The 17170-nt window shown below is 33.0% G+C and overlaps 2 protein-coding genes across 4 annotated transcripts; one reads left to right on the top strand and one right to left on the bottom strand.

Annotated features, from left to right (window-relative positions):
• Nucleotides 1–446: 446 nt before the first annotated feature.
• Nucleotides 447–3002, bottom strand: LOC142542981 (uncharacterized). Of its 2 annotated transcripts, none has more exons than XM_075649928.1 (4): nt 2844–3002; nt 2438–2535; nt 1437–1651; nt 447–871 (listed from the first exon to the last, which is right to left on the bottom strand). In XM_075649928.1, exons 2-4 carry the CDS (start codon nt 2525–2527, stop codon nt 595–597), a joined length of 582 nt encoding a protein of 193 aa, XP_075506043.1. In that variant the 5' UTR covers nt 2528–2535; nt 2844–3002; the 3' UTR covers nt 447–594. The 2 variants fall into 2 exon arrangements, with proteins under 2 accessions (XP_075506043.1, XP_075506044.1); XM_075649929.1 differs by lacking the exon at nt 2844–3002 and adding an exon at nt 2690–2711.
• A 7118-nt stretch (nt 3003–10120) lies between these two features.
• Nucleotides 10121–11399, top strand: LOC142541523 (serine/threonine-protein phosphatase 7 long form homolog). 2 transcript variants are annotated; one of them, XM_075648048.1, is made up of 4 exons: nt 10121–10243; nt 10328–10446; nt 10532–11169; nt 11260–11399. In XM_075648048.1, the coding sequence occupies exons 1-3, from the start codon at nt 10199–10201 to the stop codon at nt 10629–10631; spliced, it is 264 nt and encodes an 87-aa protein (XP_075504163.1). In that variant the 5' UTR covers nt 10121–10198; the 3' UTR covers nt 10632–11169; nt 11260–11399. The 2 variants fall into 2 exon arrangements, 1 of the variants encoding a protein (XP_075504163.1); XR_012819363.1 differs by lacking the exon at nt 10121–10243 and having other exon boundaries at nt 10250–10446; nt 10532–11201; nt 11260–11381.
• Nucleotides 11400–17170: the final 5771 nt, after the last annotated feature.

The following is a 17170-nucleotide window of genomic DNA, read 5'->3' on the forward strand; positions in this document are numbered from 1 at the left end:
CAGGTTTTAGCGCGATACAAGTACTTCTGGTTTACAACATCTACTGGTTCTACTGGTTTTGTACTAATCCAACATCTACTGGTTCTACTGGTTTTGTACTTAATCCAACATCTACTGGTTTTTCCTTAACATCTCCACAATAAATTTAATTCTAACATTATATTTAAGAGGTGAAAGATCACATTAACTAGTGTCCTCATGCACACATCTACATGAGAATATTTCAGAAGGATTGCAAGTGTGTAATTTTAAGAAGATATTGGGATTTTATGTGCATAAATTCCGATGACGAAATTACTTAATTTTGCCAGAAAATTCTTTTCCAAAAATAAAAATATTTATTTGCCAAAAAATTATACAAATATTTTTTTTTTATTTTATTGTTCATTTTATAACAACCATGCACGATGCGGAAACGTACATGAAAAAGATGAGACAAACAGATGGAATCAAAGAAAAAGAGAACGCCAAATTGGAACTAAATATCGACATTCAACAGTTCAAGATTCGAATAATACAATGTATTCAGATAATATTATAGTCTTCAAATACCACATTCGGAATCTATATGGAAATTAGAAATAATTGCGTGCTTTAGGCACTGCCTTTTATAGCATCATCAGTGCCATAACCGGTAGCAGTTTTCTCGACGGAATCTCCAAAGTAATCCTCTCGGGTATTGTCAGCTAACATCAATGCAACGAGCCAGAATAGGCAAGAATCGAGAGATAAAAACGCCCCTCCACCTAGAAGACCAGTCTTGGCCGTGGGGCACTCGGTTGCAAGATTGTGATGGACGTTGCGAACCTGGTGAAGTTGTTCTGTGATGGTCGGCCATAACAACAATGCGGCGGCCAAACCAGTAGTCGCCCTGAATGATAAACCAGGAATACATGACGAGCAAAGAAATAATAGCGGTAGGATACGACGGATGGATTATGACAAATAAATTAGCCAAAAAATTTGATCTATCACATCAGTTCTACAAGTAACTGTAAAATGTTTTTATAAAATCAAGAATCTCTCAAGTCTTAAAAACTAGTCCATCTCGGCTCTCAGCCTAATAGCCTGACAATTTCTTGAACGCCCGTATTTTCTTGGTTCATATACAAAAACAATCCTCTGTTTACTTGTCTTTCATTCAACTACTTTAATACAGCTTGAAGTATATTTTAATCCCCTAGAGCTAAGCAATCTTTTTTTGAAAAAATTATCAACATTCAATCCTCTGATTGTCATAATCAGTATCAACTTGGCAAGTGGGCTCTAATTAAACTAGACCAAAACAGGTGTCCATATAATTTACTCTAACAAAAAACACAAGGAGATAAAGGACTATAATACAACAAGAAAAGAGTCATTAAACCAAATAAGATCAAGGGTGGGGTTTGGAGGGGGGATGTAAAATAATATAAAATGCTTAGAAGTATACTCACAAAGCAACATTGAAAAAGATGAGAAAGCTCGTGTTTTGGAATAGAGCCGCCTGTGGAATTGACTTTCCTTTGTATGGATAGAACAAGGCGAAATAACTAAACCCAGTGGAGACGGCAAGGAAAGCAACAGACAAATAACCCAAGATAACGGTAGGGTCAGCTGGATACTTGCAAATGACAAAGCTCTTCCCAGTTATGATGTTGCCAGATGCCGGCTGCAAGATATGAGTAGAAGATAACAAAAAACATCAGGGTTCACTACTTTTAAACTAAAATAAAGCGGTGTGATGCTGGTGAAAACAAGATACTGAAAGGGGAAAAGACGGATAGCGATACAAGCCAACCATGAGGCAAAACATCTCATCATGAGAAACAATTAAAGAAAAAATCTTTTGCTTATCTAGTCTCATCTAGCAACTACTGCTTGGTACGAGTAGATGTAACAAGTAATGAAAACGTTTTGAGTTCCTAATGAAGAATAACACTTCAATTCCCCAAGAAAGTTGATACGGACACACTCAAAAACGTTTCAAAAAAATCACCATACCCTAATGGAGAGTGCACATCGAACATGGAAAAAGCAATTTTCAGATTCTGGTGATGACAGATACACGACATAGAACAAAAATCCATAAACTCAAGAAGCTGATTGAGTCTGCATAGATTACATAACGATTGAACACCCAAACAACTGTTATTTCTATTCCAAAAGGAAATATCTCAATCATTCTACTTTCCTTTCGATCTACTCTCACAGAATCAATCCACCAAAGTAAGAGCAAAAATCTATTCCACATTCTAATACAGAAAGTAAACTGGAATAAGAATATTTATTTCTTAAAATCCAATACCCAAAATAACAATTGTCAGCTCGTCGAATTGCTTAGTCACAGAAAAAACAAATTTATTCCAATACCGCATATACATTAACATGTACGTATCAAAAGAGCACTGGAAAAAAGCATCAATTATATAATTTTCACTCATAATAAAAAGACAACCTTCTTGTTCTCCGCAATAACTCCAAATATGAAGGAAAGCACCCCAAGAGTCGCCACTATCAAAGAAGTTTGCTTGATTGTAAAAGCCATTGATTTGACTGCAAAAATTTGAAATTCAAAAAACAAAAATAAAAGAAAGAAAGAGGAGACGGTCCAGTACAGATTACAAAGAAAATTGTAAACATGAAATCACCGCTTTTCTCGTTAATTTTTACGAAATCAGATCGGACTTGAACCAGAATCCTTACACACAAAAAGAAAATCTTGAGATATCGAAAACACAACCCTTTCCAAAAAAATACAGCCTTGGAAAGATCAATCTCACCCCTTTACCACAAAAGCAAAGAAAATCGATATGAATATCACCAATATAACGAAATCATCATAAATCTAGTGGAATCAATACCTTAATATTTCAGAAAAACAGATTCCTAAAGGCTAGAGGGAGCAATGGGAAAGGATATTATGTAGAGTTGGAAGACTGCTTGACTGCTGACTTTTTATTTTGGGAAGATAACAAATAGAATCCTTTCGGGATTCCGTTCATAAACAAGAGGGGTTATATGGTGTGTGCTAGCCCACGAGAACCATGAATGTGGACGCATGTACGTCGCGGTTATTCACATGATTTTATTTAACGATTTAATTTATTATTATTATTTTTTATTATTATTATTTCTCCAACTTAAAAAAATTCATGAAATGCGGGAAATTAAATTATTATATAAATGTTAATGATCTGATAATAGGTGTTATTTTTTTTAATAATAAGTAGTTCTAATACTTGGTTTGAATGACATTTTTGCTCTTATTTATTTATATTTAAAAAAATTTGCTACGATATGAATGTCGTATTTCCATATTCTTAAAAAAAATGATTATGCATGAACAAACACTAGCGTAAAAGTTGGTTGCTAAAATTTGTTGAGAATGCTAGGGTAAGATAAATATTTTACTAATAATTTATAAATCTGAATATATGTATGGGCTACATGTGCGTTTATAGACATGTTTAACGGACTGATTTGATCTGGAGCAGAATCGGAACTGACCCATTAACCCAGAATTGGAACCGGTTCAACCGCAACTGTTTTGAAAGCGCACTGAATCCATTATTAAATGAAAAAGGGGTTATTTTTTCCAAAACGGTTGAATCCAGACTTATATGATCTGGAACTCGAACTAGTTCAATTTTTTTAAAAAATGAAATAGTATTTGGGCCAACGACTACAATTGTAAAGAAAAATCGGTTACAGCAATAAAGTCCAATAAGATACAGATCTATCTAAGCAAGTTATTTTCAGATCCAGAAACTTTTGGTGTTCTAGAATGATGTACGGTAAACTTTGCAACTTTATCCAATTTTAAGGTCAATTTCAAAAGGTGTCTTAGGAGTTCAGTGTTCAAGCGTTACTTTCGGATCAACATTTTCAACATGTGACAGAATCATTAGCAAACTCAGAATAATTCAAATTCGAAAACTCTTACCATGATAACATTTCTACAAGATTGGTTTGCAGCAGAAAAAGGCATAGGACCACCGAAGCGATAGACAAATTTGCAAACTCAAGTTTCGAAAAATATCGTGAGTATTTCAAATATATTTTAGTAAGTCGTGATAGATTTTAAATGTTTAATGTAAACATCAATTTTTTATTTATATTTATCTTTTTTGTATGATGTAAATTTTCAGTTCAAAGTATTTAATAAAAATAATATTTTTCTACCACTTGATAAGAATTTCACATATTCGCACTGGCCCGGCGCAAATAGCTGTGATGTCCAATTTTATTTTGTTCTATCTTGTGCTTTGGCGTTCGAAAAGTACCACTCAAGCGCAAGATGCTCTGCTTTCATGCTTTGACTTTCATCGATGTGTGTTAGGGTGGTCGAAAAATACGGTCCTAGCGCGTGTCATTCTGCTCCAACATTAATCCTTAGATCGGAATCGGTCTGGAGAACTAGTTTTGAACCCGTTCTTACCAGTTCGGACACCCGTAGATTCGGAACCGGACTAGAACCTCGAAACCGTTAATTATGCCAGCGTGTATATATCATGTAAGAAACCGTTAAGTATATCAGCGTGTATGCCAGTTGATCATACAAAGACTAATATTTGACTACTAGAATTTTTATCACTTAACTTAAACTAGATAAAATAAATAAATTCAAATAGAGAAAAATTATTAATCCAAATTAACTAAATTAGATAGTTGCAATTAAATATGATAGATTCAATGATCAGAGATTAATTCAATTCAAATAAATTACTAAGACATACAACATTATCAAACGCTACTATGTTGACATATATTAAAAGCAAACTAATTATTATATTTTTGCTGACTATGAAGCTATGATGTTGGCCAATCATCCAAACACATCTGAAACCACCAAGAATAACATTAAAGGCGGCCGGAGATGGTCTGCACTAGGAGTGTCAAAATCAGACATGACCCACCAATCCGACACGGTTCAACCCGAAAAAAATTAGTTTTACGTTTGAGGTTTTCGGGTTTGGATCAGATCGGGTTGGACCCGATAGCTGACCCGAAAAAAATGATCGGGTTGAGTTGGGTTGGGTTCGGGTTGACCCGAAAATTTTAATTTGTTTTTTAATAAATATAATCAATAAATATCGCTCATATTTTTATATATTGTATGTTTGAAAAAATATTTATTGTATATTTATATCATAGATTTTCATAATTTATTATTTATTTTGAATATTTTTTATTTTTAAATAATTGTTTATTTAATTTAATAAATATATTTTATTTTTCTACAATTAGATTTTCAAATTTAAATCATATATATGAGAGAGATTTTATTATTATGTGTTTAAATTAAAATATTTGTATTATTTTTTTGAATTTTTAATTTTCTTTTAAAAAAATATATAAAAAATTGAAAATCAGGTTATACGGGTTTATCGGGTTGATTTGGGTTCAGGTTCGAGTTGAGTAATTTTTGAATAGATACTGTTGCTCAATCCAACCCAACCCAACCGAATTGACCATGCGCTATATTTCCTCTCTCAAATCAAAAACTCAAGAATTATATATTAAAGAGAACTGAAATGCAAAAAATTGCCTATATTCCACTTGAAAAGTCCTGTACTTATAGGGACAAGAGGTGTTTTTGAATTCCCAGAGAATACTCACTTTGATGATTCATGGTGTCACACCACTGAGATCGAGAATTGAGCCTCCTCCCATTTTGGCTGATTCAATCAGCCTACGAGATCCTATTCTATGGGAGATGAGGAAAATAATTAACCCTCGAAGCCAGGTCGTTATCAGGAATTTTCGAACCATGAGCTGACCTCGGATACCTCGCCAACTTTTATGGAGGATTCTTCCTGTTTTCTCCCATCAGTTGCACATCCGATTAGTACAGATCCTAAAGGATTCTACTTTCCACTTTAAGCTCTTTGGCTTTATCTGCCCTTCACCCTAGGTTGATACATTGCCCTATCTAATGAAAATCCAAGACAAGATAGGTTGACCAGCTTAGGAATTAATGGGTGAGCTCTGACCTCCTCATTCTTCATCATTTTCCTTTGGGCACCTAATCTCGGGCGATATCTGATCTTATAGACGTAGTCTGATAGGACATCCTGTCGAGCTTGGATCTTGTGAGCCGGTTTAAACTTATTGGACCTGGGCCTTATTAGGCGTCCTCACGCCCATGATCAACAAAGTTTTTGATAAAACAATATATATATATATATATATATATTACTTTATTAAGTTTGAGACATTTAGAATAACTAATTTTGATGTCATTATCAGTTTTAATAATTATATATATTAATAAAATGTTAAAACTTTAATACAAGTTATATGTGCTTTAGTAAATAGAGTCATTGTTTCTTCGAGTTTAAGTTATAGATTCAATTTTCACTGAGGTCATTTTTTTTATTTTTTTATTTTTCATTTTATTTTTTAATTTATATATCAAAATTACACTGTAGTCTCTCACTATTTCTTATAATTATATTTTGATCCTCATTTAAATCAAATAAATTTTAAAAAATATTATACAAGCACGCAACGCGTGCGTCGGTGCACTAATATATATAAAGAGTTCTTCGTTCATTATCGGTGCACATTGAGAGGGAGATTTCGAAGTGTTGGTTAACATACTCATGCAACTATTGGTTGATATTTGTACTTTTGTTTGTTTCGATACAAACGGGGAGTAAGTTATTTTTTTGTTCGCATGGTTGTGTTCAAATCAAAAGCAAAGGGAAATATTATTAATTGGACACTCTTTCGAAAGTTGTATAATTGTATTATTTGGATATTCTGATAACTTTATCTTAGAAGATTCAGATAAAAATTTTGTTAAAGATATACATATCTTATATAATAATATATTTGAATAACATGTATATCTTTTATTGTCATATCTTGAGATTTGATGTTGATCATCTTGATTACAATATCTCCAATTTTAGAAAATTATATATTTGTGTGTTTAGATAAGATCGATGAATATATGTTAGAAAAGTGTTTAGGTTCGTGTTGCTAATATTACAAACTTTAGATTCGATAACGATGAGATGTAGATAAGATTTGTTTAATTTATTGATGAGATTTCTTGAAGATACATTCATGTTAATGCCTATATAATGTTATGGAAGTACCAGTTGGAGGACATGACTTGAATGAGAAGAAAACGCTTGTTGTTCATTATGTGTTTGTTGCAACAAGATTTTGACAACACCACTACTGTATTCATTCTGATTTTGAGAGTTTCAATTGCTAGTGGTGCACACACATGGAAAGCTTCGGAAATTCGTTTCTTATGAGAGAAAGGTGTTTTCGTGTTTTTTATTTTATTATTTATTAACTTGATAAACAACGATAAAAATCAAGTAACTCGTACCGCAAGAAAGTTCAATCGAACTATTGATTTTGATTATTCTTTTCATTATCTGGTCAATAGAAATATTTGTGAAAAAAAAATGACGTGTTATCATCATTTCAAGACATCATAATATCACTAGCTAGTGGAGATCGGGCTTGTAGCCCAGTGGTCTCATCCGTCAGATTAGCTGGCTCCTCTCTCCAGGTTCGATCCCCCTATCCACGTGTGTTGTAATAAAAAAAATATATTACTAGCTAGTGTGGTACACTGAAAATACTTGAGGATTACTCTTATCATGCCAAAAACAAAAAATTATGTCATTTTGATCACATTTTGGTAATTTAAATATAGATTGTAACAAGATATATTTTATCGAATCTTTATATGATCATAAAGACATGGATCGAAACTAGGCTGAAAAGTATCCATTATTTATGTACACTTACATAGATATCCCTATAAATTGATCATGTATGATTTCTTGAAAGAACATATTTCATATTGTCTCGTGTTTTTCTGCGTCATCGAAGTAGGGTTTTTTTTAAAAATATTATAAATTAATAAAAGTATTTTAAAAATGTTGCAAAGTGAGAAGATTTGTAAAAATATTACAATCCGTGTAATGTTGCACCGGATTCTAATTTTTTTTTTAAAAAATAAAAAAATATTCACGGTGTCACGGATTCTTCTGAATCCGTGGCAGACTGAGAGTCCATGGCAGAAGGTCACGGATTCAATATCCGTGACCTTCTCCCCGTGAACGAACGCACCCGTGACTTTTGTATCCGTGACTTTTCAGTATTTAAATGCGGTGCCCTCCTCTTCATTTTCTCACCGAAGTCGAGTAAGCCGCAGGAGCAAATTTCTTCTTTCTTTCGAATACCGAGCATCGAGCACTCTTTCCAGCACCGGTCTTCAGACTTTTTCATTTATTTATTAACGTAAGTCTTCGGCATTTTTCAGAATAATTAGAGGTAACGATATTTTTTGTTGTTTATTATATTTATTATTGTTCGATCATTATACCAGTTTTAAGTAATAACAATAAGTATAATATTAATTGTATTATTGCAATTATAATAATGTGATTTAGAAATTTTGGAATAATAATAACTACACTTAATTTAATTACGATAATTATATTTACGTGATATAATCTTATATCTACAATAATTACAATAATTATATTTAATTTACGTGATATAATATTATATCTACAATAATTACAATAATTAATAATTATACTTAATTTAATGACAATAATTATATTTACGTGATATAATCTTATATCTACAATAATTAAATTTAATTTACGTGAAATTTAATTACAATAATTATATTACGTGATATAATATTACAATAATCACAATAATTATATTTACATGAATATTAATTATTATTGGAATAATTATTTACGTGAATTGGTAATCATATTTAAATGTTAATTATTTAATTGTTAATTATATTTAATTGTTAATTATTATTAATAATTATTTATGTGAATTATTAATTTTATTTAATTGTATTTAAAATAATTATATTTACGTGAATATTAATTATATTTAATTGTATTATTGGAATTAGAATATGTGTATAAATTACGGATTTTATATTTCCGTGAAATTTTATGTATATTATATCTATAATTATAATATTAATTTTGTTATAAATTACGTAGGTTAAAATTAAGTGAAATTTTTAAACTTATATACAATTTGTTTTATATATATTTTTTGATTTATGTTAATGAGTTCTATATTTTAAGAAAAAATGATCTAGTGGCAAAAATTATTATTAGTGGCAGTAATTAGCTAAAAATTTACTAAAATTAATAGTAAATTTATAAAAAATGTCACGTATATATTATTTAATAACATGTAGTAAATCTCCCGGATTAGGATAGAATTGTCCTTATTCTTATTAATAATGTATTTATTATAAGTATGTTATTACGAATGTATTTATTATAATTAAATGTTACGTATTATGAAGTATTATTGTTTTTTAAAAGAAATTATTTAATCTACAGTAATTATTCTTATTACTAATTTGTCATCAACAAATACGTTTTATTTTTTCGAGTCTGAAATTTCAAATAATTTTCGTTTAATTAAAAAAATGTAGTTAAATTTTGTTGATTAAAAATATAATATTTGTTAACTAATGATTTTTTTTGTTTGCAAGATGGCTGAAAATACGGATAATGTGTTGTATTTGCGGGGTAGACACATATCAAATAGTATCAACGCTGAGAACATGGATGCACTAATTCCGCCACGTCGGTCTGACAAATGTCGTTGGAGATTGCTTAATGCTGGGATTCACCTCCGTGTCCGCCTATGTCTTGCATGCATGGGCTTCTATAGTGTCATTCAGTGTGGTCCTATTAAATATTATGATAATCATTTGCTTACAGCCATTGTTGAGAGATGGCGTCGTGAGACACACACATTTCACCTTACCGTGGGCGAGGCAACAATCACCCTGCAGGACGTTGCTCTTATTTGGGGGTTGAATATTGATGGCATTCCCATCACTAGTGTAGATACCGCGTACAACAAACATACTTTACAACAGCGCTGCGCTACTTGGTTGGGTTTTACGCCCACATCTTCTCAGATTAAAGGTGCACATCTTTATCTGACCGCTTTGCTAGACCATTGCCTAAATAATATAATTAATGATCAAAGCAGTGAAGAGGACGTGACACAATATTCTCGTTGTGTTGCATTAATGATCATTGGTGGATGTATGTTTCCAGACTCGGAAGGTGCTGCTGTAAAACTTATGTATATGCAGTTCCTTGATGACATAGAATTAGTGAATACCTATAGCTGAGGTTCTGCTGTGTTGGCATATCTTTATAGAGAGCTGTGCGACACATCAATGAGATTAAAGATCGATTTGTGTGGCCCAGTTCAGATATTGCAGGTATTTGTACACTTCTACGGTCATTATATTTGTTGTACTTATTTTTTCTTATGATTTGACTATTTCTGTTGTATGTTATTGCAGATTTGGATGTGGTCTAGAATTACTCTTCTTTGCCCTGATAGAGCTCAACAGGTATCTATTTCAGAAGAGCAGGCTGCGGATGTGCTTCAGGGTCTACCATTCCTACCATATGGCGCACGGTACTAATAAGAAATAATTAACATTTATTATTATTATTTTGTTATTTTGTTTAAATGAAATATTGTGTACTTTTATAAATTGCAGGTGGAGACGCGGATTTTCTTGGACACACACGGCCCATCATTCGGTCCGTATAATGAGAGATATGCTTGACAGGATGGTAGAAGGTCAGGTAGATATATAAATTAGTTGTTTAGAGTTTGAAATTTTTTTACAAATTCAGTCTTAATTATATATTATCAAATTGCTAATCTTTTTTTCATTTTATTTGCTTCAATTTCTATGGACAGTTTATGATATGGAGTCCCCGGAGGTTGGCAGAATTCTTGATGGAAATAGAATTCATCTATGTCGGTCGGCATGCGCATTGATTAATTTTCATATAGTTGAGATGCATAGACCAGAGCGGTGTCTCCGACAGTTTGGAATGCGTCAGGGTATTCCGCTACCTGCTACTAACTTCGACAATTTCCATAAGCTGACTCGACAAGGCTGGAACAACTTTGATTAGGGTGACATATCACAAATATTTTGTAAAAATATGGAATGACAGATATAATTTTGTGATTGGTGGGGATTATGTCATACCTGGTACACCCGCTATCACAATGGACTATATTGGTTGGTATCATCGCATTTCATAGATAGTGCTCTCGCCGCCAGTGGTACCTTCGAACATCATGGGCTACCATCCTGTTGATGCAAACTACCGACAATTTATCGTAAGACATGTTCAATTTATCTACATATGAACGTAAATTTAATATATTGTATTAAATATATGTTACATAACATATGCATCTATGTCACAGACACGCCCAGCTCCGGTGCAATATCCACCGATGTGGACAGGAAATGAGTTTGAACCCGGACCATCATCTTCAAATATGGCATACACTACTCCGCCAGTGGTTTCATGCTTTCCATCGTATGACACTGGTTACTACACTCCATTTGCTGGTAGTTTTACACAATTTTTACAAAGTGACTTTCGACCGGGTATGAATGAGAGTCGCCCTACTTTTAACACGTCGCCCATACCATTTCAACAATATTCTGATACAGAAGGGTATGAGGTTGGTGGGAACATTGCCGATACCAGTACATCTGCAGTACAAACAAGTACGTATGGAGATGATGAACAGATGTTAGGTCGTGGACGTAGAGTAATCAGGAGACCACCGTGTGGCACTGGGGGGCATCGTTACCATCGACATTAACTATTTATTTAGATATGCACAATTACTTACATCGTATTGTTGTATGTTTTTCAATTTTTTTATTTTAATTACAAGTTGTTGCTGCAACATATTTTTTCAACATTCGTATACAATTTTTGTATTATTGACTTTTTAAATTTGTGGAATGTATTGATTGTGATTTATTATTCTTTTACGAATAAAATTACGGATAAATTTATAGTAATGAAAAAGCATAAGTGTAATTGCTAAATCAAGTCAAATAAGTCAACAAACTACATATTAAAAAATCTTCATAACAATACAACACTAAATTGTCATAACAATACAATATTAAATTGTAAAATCTGCGTCACAAACATAATTATTTGGCACCATTACTCGATCTTCTCACCTGCACCTACCTGCAATGAACAATATTAATAAACACAATTTTGTAATTACATTAATAACTTCACATGTTATGGTTTCAAAATAAGGTACAATACGTTATTGTAGATCTTTTACCTCCCATGTTGTCTCTCCCTCGTTGATGGCTGATCCATCTAGTTTCTTATGCGTGTCGTGTGATCTCTACCAGCCTGCCTCCTTTGTCGACGAACACCATTGTGTTGTAATTGGAATGTAGGTTCATCCCAATATTGTTCATCATGAATAGGGTAGAATCTTCCATCGTATGTGTTCACGTATTCGCTCAATGTAAACCATGGTTGTACAAGCTGTGTGGGATTCAAACCAAACCATTTCGCTGCACATATAACATATGAACAAGGAATTCCAAATATTGTGAATTTACCACATGTGTATTCACGCGTAGAAATGTTCACAGCTTGTACGTGATGTTGACGACCCGGTCTTCCTCCTGTCGCGACGGATGCTGTTTTATCCCTTTGGTCAAATCTTACTACTCGATGTTCAATTGACTTTTTTGACCACATATCAAATTTAGAGTATGCATAGTCGGTCCATGGTTGATTCTTTTCCAACATCTTATCACTTCGCGCTCGCCGTTGAATGAAATAGTGAACGCAACGCTGTAAGGTCATCTCCACTATTGCAGTTATTGGAAGACGTCGCACCCCTTTTAACACACCATTAGTACACTCAGACATGTTCGTCGTCATTATCCCCCGTCTCCATCCACCATTATGAGCCAATGACCATTTTTCTTTTCGAATGTTTGACAAATACGTGAAAGCTGATGCATTCTTTGATCTAATTGCCTCCATTGTCACATTAAATTTTGTTACTTGGTGTTGTATCCCTGCTTCCCAACATAAGCCTTTTAAATGAATGTTTTTGAACTTGCTGTTGAAATTAGAGCAAACATGCCTCAAACAGAAATAATGAACACCACAAGGAGGCTCGAAGTCAGGGAGATCTTGAACTGCACTTGTTATACCCGCATGTCTATCAGATATAAGGCACACACCACTACACCCTCTGGTAACATGTCGTGCAACATTACCGAGGAACCAATGCCAAGACTCGTAATTTTCTTCATCAACAAGCGCAAATGCTAGCGGAAAAACCTGGTTATTGGCATCTAATGTTACTGCAATGAGTAGTTTGTGCTTATATTTGGTGTACATATGGGTACCGTCTACACTGATTACGTTGCGACAATGTCGAAAACCATCTATACATGGTCTGAATGCCCAAAACACAAAGTTCAAAACTTTATGTGGATGGTCATACGGTCAAAGATGCTTCCATTCTACAACAGTTCCTGGATTGTACTTCGACAAAGCTCCCATATATTTAGGAAGCAAAGTTACAGGGCTTTCTCATGTGCCATAGACTACCTCCACCGCGCGTTTCAAACTCTGCCATGCCTTAGCATACGATATATCATACCCATATTTTTCTTTAATACTTTCTCGCACATATTTGATTTCGTATGCAGGATCACAACGCACGATTCCCAAAAGTGTACTGGCTATCATGTTTACGTCAAGGTTGTGGTGATCTAAGCCGACTTGGGTAGACATGCATGTGTGATCATCACCATATTTCGTGATCATTAAGTAGCCTAAACTTTTTTTCTACGATGCTCGAAGTCCCCACCCACAATTGCCACCTTCGGACCAGTTCTTGCATTTGACCTTCCAAATTGTCAGAGAACTTTGGACAACGATATATTCATGTCTCAAAACCCTAACTGAAAAATCCTTCACAGAAGCTATTAAATCGTTTTTGCTCTTAAATACCATTTTTACACCGAGCTCTAGCCTTTCAGGATTGTAAAAGTTTGTTCGTGATGCAGAAAGAATACCAAATGAATATGGTATTTGTTCGTCGTAGACTTCATTGAAAAATTGGGGAATTTCACGTAAATTTTGCTCCGGTGCAATATGAATGTTCTCTGTCATTGTTGCTCCAGACATTAAAATACGCGCCGATGTCCCTTCATTTGCATTGTCAACATGATGATCATCTTCTCCGTCACTTGATGTAGCATACAAATCATCATCGCTATTCATGACATGATGCGAACTGTCTCCAAATAAATCATCTTGCTCAGGCATGTGTTCTGTAATTGGGGTGGGAATGTTTGCATCCATAGTAGAACTATCAAAATGTCTAACATTTGTGGTATTTTCCTCATCAGCCCATGAATTTAAATCCAATTGACCTGTTCTACTAGAACCCCATGCGACATCAACTCCTGATGGAGCCGTGATATGATGATCCCAACCCCCTGAAGCATAATCCAGTTCTCGTGTTGTATTCATCCCCCACGCATAGTCTTCTTCAGTGTGAGCCATGATATGGTGATCCCAAGGACCAGTGTCGATCCCAGAGTATGTATGAGCGGATTGTTCATCGACGTGATACATAGAAGGTCCCGCTTCATTCAAACCTACTGTACCCAAACCTTGCATTATTACTGGCATGACTGCATCAAAATCGTAATCACTTACGTTCTGTAATACTGGCGATGAATCAACATACAAGTACATGCAATCCAGTGTCGGCAACTCAAACATAAATTGTAGACTATCATCATCTGTGATATAGACATGCTCTTCAATGTAACGAGACAACGAGCTATAACAATATTTCGTTGACAATTTGATGGGTCGATCTCCAGCTTGCGATGCACATAATTCACCAATTGAGAAAATGTAGTAAAGCGAGGGATTTTAATGGGCCTGGTCGCGGGGATACTATATCCAACCATACCATCTTCAATAATGACATAGCCATCTACGTAAAGTAAGGCCCTGACAGTATCCATGTCTGTGACAAATATAAAACATAATTAATATTAAAAATATAAAATATAACAAAATTATATAAAATAATATAATGCAACCGAAATAAATTATAATTACATTAATACAACATAAATAATACAATTAAAATATAAGAAATTATTGAAATTACCTTTTCAAATGTCATTGTACGGAATTGTAATTAAATGAGCTACCGGAGTTTAATATCTGCAATAAATTACAAACATCATCAGATATAATATACATAAAACAATTCAATATAGAAAGAAAAAACATAGATTCGACTTAGACTCGTCGCAATTCTCCCAAATTCTGTTACTCAGCACAATGCTCCCAAATCAAATTCTGAATTGCTGAGACTCGGCGCAATCCTCTAAAATTATAATATTCGACAGAAAACTATCAAATCAAATTAGGAATTCCAATACTCACACGATTGACGCAATTTATAAAGTGAGGAGAATCACGGATTTTTTATAACTAACAAAAAATACCACGGAGTGAAGAAAAAAAAGAGCTGCACAAGAAGAATGCCGAAAACGCTGAAGGACTGATGAATTCGCCAAATACTCGGTGCAATTATATTACATATTTTTCTAAAATGTTTTGTATATAACCACACAAATTAATTTGACAATTAAAATTAATATAATTTACGTATATTAAACTTTTAAGTAAGTTATTTTCAAAATATATAGTTGGATAAAAATATTTTAATTAGAATTATCAATTTATTATATTACTTTGTATTAACATAAACATATTTATAATATTATATAAATTATATTAAAGTGACCAAAGTTATAGAGTAACTAAACACTATTTCATATATAAATTTTTATAAATTTATTTAAAAAAGTTAACAAAATACTTTATAATTTCATTAGTATTAAGTACAATAATATTAACTCATTCTCATGTTAAATTAAATTAATTATATTATAAATACTAACCTTGAAATATTTCAAAAATCACAATATCATATTTATTATTTTTTTAATTTTCTAACTGTTTTTTAATATCGCGATTAATATTAAAAATATACTATTTAACTAAATTATACTTAATCATATAATGTTAGTGAACAAAATTATAATTACATTAATATAATATAAATAATACAAACAAAATATTAAAAAAAGTACCTAAATTACCTTCTCAAACGTAATTATACGGAACTTGTAATAATATCAACGGACGATGCTAATATCTGAAATAAATGACAAGTATTATCAAAAAATTTACACAAAAGAAAATATTACTTCTTAATATATAATTATAATATTATCAGCGAAATTAAACATTACCTCTTGATAAATTTTCAAATGAAAAGGATGATAAAATCAACAAATAATATTAATAGAAGTCGAAGTAGAAAGATGATTTTGCGCATATGAATTGGATACACGAAACTGCGTGAAGAACAAATAATTTCGTAGATGAAATAGAAGGGGAGTACACGCTATTTGAAGGAGATGAGCATATTTAAAGTGAGGAGAACACGGAGCGGACACGGATTCTTAGAATCCGTGACAGCCTGCCTTTTTCTTCTTTTTTTTTTAAACTTTTTATATTTTTTTATTAAAATAACTCTGAATCCGGTGCAGTGAATTGCGGATTATACTAATTTTGTAAACCCTCCCATTCTGCAACATTTTTATAATGATTTTTTAAATTTATAATATTTTTAAAAAAAAGCCCATCGAAGTAATCTTCTCGAACATTTGTGGTCAGCATAAGAGAGACCAACCAGAAAAGAGATGCATTGAGGGATACAAATGCACCGCCACCAAGCAGAACTGTTTTCGCCGTGGACGTTATTGAGTGGTGAAGTTGTTCTGTAATCGTTGGCCATAACAAGAAAATCGCTGCAAAGATCGAGTTAGCCCTGTAAAGTTTCAAATTTTCATTAATAAATTAGATAGTATGAATATGTAAAATATTCTAAAAATGTCCATCTGTCTTTATGAATATGTGGAAACTGATCCGATACATGTATATATACTTACACTGAAACATAGAAGAATGAGGTGCACCAACTGCTGCCAAAAATTGCAGCCGTTGGAAATGATTTTCCCTTGTAGGGATAAAACAAGGACTGATATCCAGTAATGACAATGATGGAGAGGAGCACGAAGGAAGCATATCCGAGAAATATGGAGGGATCCGAAGGGTATTTGCAGATCACCGCGTCTTCCCCTATGATCACCTCTCCCGCTGGTGGCTGAATATACAAAGAAATCAGAAAATATATATGCAGATTGTATGTGTGGTGAGCTTGTTTT

The sequence above is a fragment of the Primulina tabacum genome, chromosome 4, assembly GCF_025594145.1.
Source record: "Primulina tabacum isolate GXHZ01 chromosome 4, ASM2559414v2, whole genome shotgun sequence".
Taxonomy (NCBI): Eukaryota; Viridiplantae; Streptophyta; class Magnoliopsida; order Lamiales; family Gesneriaceae; genus Primulina; species Primulina tabacum.